The 6,000-nt window shown below is 36.1% G+C and overlaps 1 protein-coding gene across 2 annotated transcripts; it reads right to left on the reverse strand.

The window, feature by feature from the left end:
• Positions 1-262: 262 nt before the first annotated feature.
• Positions 263-5,515, reverse strand: LOC133864677 (65-kDa microtubule-associated protein 8). 2 transcript variants are annotated; one of them, XM_062301084.1, is made up of 11 exons: positions 5,188-5,514; positions 4,861-5,064; positions 4,120-4,374; positions 3,805-4,017; positions 3,313-3,468; positions 3,078-3,237; positions 2,791-2,942; positions 2,609-2,696; positions 2,186-2,259; positions 1,090-1,164; positions 263-883 (listed from the first exon to the last, which is right to left on the reverse strand). In XM_062301084.1, the coding sequence occupies exons 1-11, from the start codon at positions 5,281-5,283 to the stop codon at positions 560-562; spliced, it is 1,797 nt and encodes a 598-aa protein (XP_062157068.1). In that variant the 5' UTR covers positions 5,284-5,514; the 3' UTR covers positions 263-559. The 2 variants fall into 2 exon arrangements, with proteins under 2 accessions (XP_062157068.1, XP_062157075.1); XM_062301091.1 differs by lacking the exon at positions 1,090-1,164 and having other exon boundaries at positions 5,188-5,515.
• Between the last annotated feature and the right edge of the window lie 485 nt (positions 5,516-6,000).

Below are 6,000 nucleotides of genomic sequence, written 5' to 3' on the forward strand. Positions count from 1 at the left end.
TTTCTTTTTTTTTTTTTTCTTTTTTTTTTTTTTTTTTCTTCTGAGCTTCTGAACTGTCTTTGGAAATTCAAAGGAGCGAGGACTGTCGACCATGTGGATGCTGAAGTTGAGCATGTGAATTATGAATGTATTTGTCGTGTCTTGATATTTCAAGAATTTTCAAATGGGGGACTGCTTAAGGCCGAGAAAACAAAATGAGATGGATATAAAGTTTTAGTCTGGTAGATTGTTTTCTCAATTAATGAGTGGGAAGATTTAGAGGTTGACATAGCTTTAGAAATACACCAATTTTATTTGATACATCTAACTGCAAAATGTACATCTGTGAGAGTGAGAAAACAACCCAAAAATTTATTTCATTTGCCATTTGAATGACAAATCTCCTGAGGTCCTAGACAGGGGAACTCATGCAGAAATACATAATATGTAGCTATTTCTATCCAAAATGAAAACCTGAATTTATCTGTATTCAGGATTTATTATATTTTTCCAGGCAAGAGACTTTCTCAAATCTCTTCTGCCTCATCATCCAGGAAGATATACAAGTTCGATTCAAAATTCAAGGAGATACTGGGCCTGAAAATGTTGACACCACTGAAGCTGTTTCATCTCTGAGATGAGAAGCAAGGCTCAGTCGAGCAAACATCTTTTCACCTTGTGCCTTCCCTCCTTCCTTTATGAAGGATATGCCTTGTGTTGCCGAATTAATGCTATTTGATCCCAAGTGTTGAATACCCAGAGAAAGCCTTCTGTTTAAAGGCATAGCATTACTAAGTCCTCCATTCAAGCTCCTGTTTGAGGGACGCCTGTTGCTGGTACCTGGCCTGGATGTAAACATATTTTCTTGCTCAACTATTACTTGGCTCTGTACCTTCTTCTTATCCTATGTGAAAGTGACCATATAAGAGAGTAGGTAAGGATATGCTGGTTATTGTGAAATGTCAGTGACATGCAGGCCTTTATAATGTTTAGCAGGAGAATTTCACTAGAGAAAGAAGCATGTAATGTATGCTTGTTAAAATATATGAATCAATTAGCAAAATGAACAAAAAACAAGAACTTGCTATTGCATTGTCACATTACACTAACCCTTTGTCTTTGCTTCTCCTCCTCCTTTTCGTACCTTAACATGTTATACTCTTCCAACATAGCCAGTAGTGGTACCTAGACAGTAGAAGGCGTCATTTTCAATGTAATGGTTTAGTTGGCTTACCAATTGAGTCTGTAGAGATGCATAATACCAAATGGACTCCAAAAATTGTAACATTTGGGGAATTTCAAAAGGTCAGACACTAAAAGGACCCAGGAGTTAGATTCCACTGATTTAATGAATTCTATACTCAAAATATTTTCAAAGTTTTCGGTATGACTTAAATTTGTTATGTTTCTTGACAAACTTCATTTAGTTTACATATAAAAAGAGTTTGCTGTTTGAAATTTCTGTATAACAAGTGAAATTATGACAAGCAATTAATTTTGAACTTTTGAAGCATCAAGATTGCAGCTTTTCCTTGACCTCTAAAAGCCTATTTTTTTATTGGTCAATTTTAGTTTATACTAAGCACTCTTCATTGTTGGTTATGTAATCAATATTGGAGATGATGCAAGGTGAAGAAAAAAGTGGTTTGTTCGTTTTTCTTTTAGATAAGTCGAAATAAATGTTGGTTGTTTGTGTTTTCTGTCCGCGTCTGGGGTACCATATGTGGAGCAATGATTTTACAAGATTGATTTGTAATATGAAGGCCAACATAGGAATGTATTAATTCAGTCTATAGTTAGAATGAACACAATTGAGCATGTTTGAGCATTGTTTGTATAGGCATTTAGAGTAATTAATGGGGTGCTATTGACTGGAAGAGGGAAAAAAGTTAAAGGGTCAGCCAGAGAAAATCTCCAAAAAATGTTGGTCCGCTTTGGTGTGGATGGAAAAATCATATATATTATAGTAGAGCCTCTGAATCTTTCTGATTATGTTGGATTTCTATTTGATTCGAAGTATTTACCATTCCTGAACTTTTACTTGATTATTAATTTTACTATAGCTGAACATCTCTGCTCTGTGGTTTCACTAAAATTGAAAATGACGATTCATATTTATATTTTTAGCCCCATATACACGTTGATGTCATGCGATCATAGGAAAGAATATCTTATCAGAATATAGCACAAGTAAGAGAATATCTACCTCATCATACAAGAAAACTTTCTTTCTTTCTTCTTCCCAGCTCTTAGTCTTTGCTAATAGCAAATCTACCAAAGCTGCAGTTGAGCCATTGTTGAAAAACCATACGGTCAATATATATTTTCAGAACTGCCATATGATTTGAATTTCATGTAATAGCCTATAATATTTTGGATTCAAGGTAAATTTTCATAGCCTGTCCAAAAGGTATAGATTTCTACTTTTAGTTCATTGATATTTTCTAATTTACCTCATCTACTTATTGCATAGAACATTGTTTCAGCAATATCTGCATAATTTAGTTATGCACCTTGAAAACTTTTTAAATTTTTGAGATGGTTAGGTCAATGCACTTAGGCCTTTGAAAACTTCTCGCTTCCCATTGGGTATGATAATATAACATAAAGAAGCCCTTCTTAATATCACCTGGGATTTTGTTGGCTGTTATTCTGGCGCGTTCTGCACGTCTCAGGTTCTTGTGAGCACCTCTGCTGACTGAGTATCGATTCTCATCCTGAAAGCATACTGGGATTAAAGAATGTCTAATGGATATGGTAGAAAGTTGGAGGCAACTAATCAGATAAACCAATGTATATGGGAACAGTTACCCTATTATATTCTTCTAGCCAGCGCTCCTCATCACGTGCCATCATCCACCTTTCCACCTTCTCCATTATAGACTTTCTGCTAGAAGCTTCTTCTTTTGCCCTTGTTATCTGTTCATCCATGCTCATGAGGAGATCAGCATGGTCAATCTCCCCTTTTGTATATTCAAGTCAGTTTGTGGGAACTTTAATTTCAAGTAAGAACAACACAACAGTTTGTGGGATACTTTAATTTCAAGTAAGAACAACACAACTGATCTAGAAAACCAATACTTGTTTTTGAATCGCACCAGAGTTTAAGAGGTTTATTATATTGTCCATCTCTGATTGCGAAGGAATCTCCATGTGTGACTTGTTGCATATCTCCTCCAGCTCATTCTGTTTCTTGAGGAATAGCTCTTTCATCTTGCTTGCTTTCAGATGATCCAGTCTCTTGACTTCAGCTTCAGCCTTGAAACAATTTGCAATATTATTATGTCTAATTGTTTCTGATACTTTTTAGTGTCATAAACTTTATATACTGACCTGCTGGATTATGATTGGAGTAAGGGTCTCTGGATTTGATACTTCTGCAGATGAGACTGATAATAAATCAGTAACATGAGAAAACAATTGACGATCACTGGAGGGTGTGTCCATAAGATTCCACAAGTTTGTCAATGCTCTACCAAGCTGGCATATCTGCAAAAAAAATTGAAGAAATATATCATACTGAAACTTTATCTATCAACACACCGCAACTCAAAATTAAAAAAATATATGTATGGAAAAGGAAACTGGAAAAACAAATGGTTCAAGCAGAAGGAGCTTAGCACCACTGATGTTGAATTTATGTAAATTCACCATGAATATTGTCTGTACATCACCATGTTTCAAGTTACATGTCATTTTGTACACATCTGACTACTTACTGAGATGTGGTTTCGAAATAAATGTTTTGCTGCAAGGCAGGTGGCAGCGCCTGCAGATAAGTCATGCTTAAATAAATACTAGCACAACAGCATAAGTAAGTATTACCTTCTCAAGCCGCTTTTGCTTTTCTTCCTCCAGAGACTCCACTGTGCTATTGAGTTTAGCCAAAATACTGTCACTTATATTTTTTGACATTCCAGACAATTCGTTTAGGCTGGGGTGAACCTTGGTGATGATCATCGAGGAATCCATCCCCAGTATTGCAGACAAGTTGTGGACTTTGTCTATGTATTTTTCCACTCTTTGGAGCCTTTCATTCTTCAAAGTAAATAAAAGAGTAAAGATAATTGGAAACCAATTGATCTGAAGAATGATGCGATCATTGTCTACAAAACAATTTCTTAATTACTCTTTAGGTACCTTCTCATTATGGAGTCTTTGTAGGTCAACCTGATACTCCTCTAGTTTCTTTAATGAAAGGTCATTCTCGTTCACTGTGGCCATTGATGAATCATTGTACTCTGGTTGACCTGCTATTTCTGCAGAAATTTTCTGAATCTGTCCTTGCACAGCTCGGTATTTTTTCACCCTATCGTCTTTCCTCAACCGCATCTCCCGCAAAGCTGGGGTGATTGAGTCTAGCTGCTCTTTCAGTGTTCCAGTCATTTTTTCTGGCTGTTTAGACAAAGTGCAAGTGAGTATATTTGAATTGAGAGTTTCCTGTATCAAGAGGAGTAGCTTCTTAGTATATGAATATACCACTCTCATCATAATAGTCACAAGTTGATAGGCTCACCTAAAGAAGCATATCCCTGGCTGGAAGTCAGCCATGACAAAATGATCACGCCATCTTATTGGGTCATTCCTTAAGATGGCAAGGAAGATTGTGGCCAATCGCCCACCGTGACTAATTCAATGAAATTCTGAATTCTTTTTGAATTATGCTAGACTTTTTAATTAGAAGCCCGCTAGTTATTTCTTAACTGTATTTGATAATTTGCATAGCTTTTCTCCAAAAGTTACATGGCTGAAGCATTCCAGAATTGAGCTTAAATCCTGACTAGTTTTCACATGCATACTTGAATTCTATATTATATACATGCTATGATACGTTGTTTTTACAGTAGCTTATAACTGCGAAGGGTTTGATGAGTGGGGTACCCGTCCAGGGAGAGATCGTTCACCAAGGGACAAAAGAAGATGGGTAAATTCAGCCTCGGCTTCTGCCAACTCCTGGTGCAGGCGAGCTCTTGATACATTTGCGCTATCAACTTTTTTCCTGTAAACTTCTAGACATTCCTGTTCTAAATCTAGCATAACCTTCTCTCTTTCAAATTGATCTTCTCCAACTTCATTCCATATCATCTGTTTCGGTTTAGTGATAAAAGAACACGGGATGAGAAACATTCATAGCCATTACTTTGTATAGAAAACAAAAGATTAAAAAAGGAAAAAAGAAGAAGAAGAAGATAAAAAAAGAGTTCTTGCCTGCAATTCCTGAAGTAAATATCCACACGAAGTTTCTAGCAATGCAGAGCTTCTCATTCTTACTGGCGTCTGGAATGAACCTACCTGATACTCCATTTGATATGGTGGAGCTCAGATACTCTAAGCTACTGATGCTGGAAGTACATTGATAATTTAATTAGGATTGAGGGAAAGTGGAGAAAGAAGAATGATGGGGTGAGAGCTTTGGGTGTGAGTTTTTGCTTAAAAGACAAGGGTGACAGTGGTAGGTATTGTTGAGGCTTTGGGTTCAAGGATCAGCCACTTCTTTTAATCCTCCAGGTTGTCTTTCCCTCTCCTATTATTTGAATTTGAGAAAAAGGTCTCTCTTCTTTTATTTTTAGTCTCTTATGTGGATGCTTCTATTGTCATACTTTAGCAGAACTTGATTCCTAAGCAATCTATGCCCAGAATGTAGACAGCTCAATTCATGCTTTTTGCAGTTAATATATAATTACACTCAAGGATGGGCCACTGAGAATTTGAACCGTGCGATGTGATGCGCCCAACAAGATCATTGATTGTAAGATTTTTCACTTAAATATGTTTTGATTGGATGTGATTTACTGTCATTGTTTTAGATTAGCAATAAATATTAGTTGACAAGCCGACAAAATTGATAGGTGACACACCTCTTTCTTAATTTCTAGGTAGAGAAAAGGTTTGCTGATTTATTTATTGTTTTAGTTTTTGACGGTTTGTCGGTTTGATTTGGTATCATCCTGACGTGATTTAGGACTTAAAATACTTTTATCATTCTCAACAAATTAAGCACTAAACCTTGATTAAATTAGT

This window comes from Alnus glutinosa, chromosome 1 (assembly GCF_958979055.1).
Source record: "Alnus glutinosa chromosome 1, dhAlnGlut1.1, whole genome shotgun sequence".
Classification (NCBI taxonomy): domain Eukaryota; kingdom Viridiplantae; phylum Streptophyta; class Magnoliopsida; order Fagales; family Betulaceae; genus Alnus; species Alnus glutinosa.

Excerpts from the sequence above, each read along its gene's own strand:
- LOC133864677 (XM_062301084.1), bottom strand. The coding sequence starts at position 5,283 with ATGGAGTATCAGGTAGGTTCATTCCAGACGCCAGTAAGAATGAGAAGC. Across the intron at positions 3,469-3,804 it reads AGCAAAAGCGGCTTGAGAAG|ATATGCCAGCTTGGTAGAGC; the intron begins GTAATACTTACT and ends TTTTTTTTGCAG. Across the intron at positions 3,238-3,312 it reads CTCCAATCATAATCCAGCAG|GCTGAAGCTGAAGTCAAGAG; the intron begins GTCAGTATATAA and ends AATTGTTTCAAG.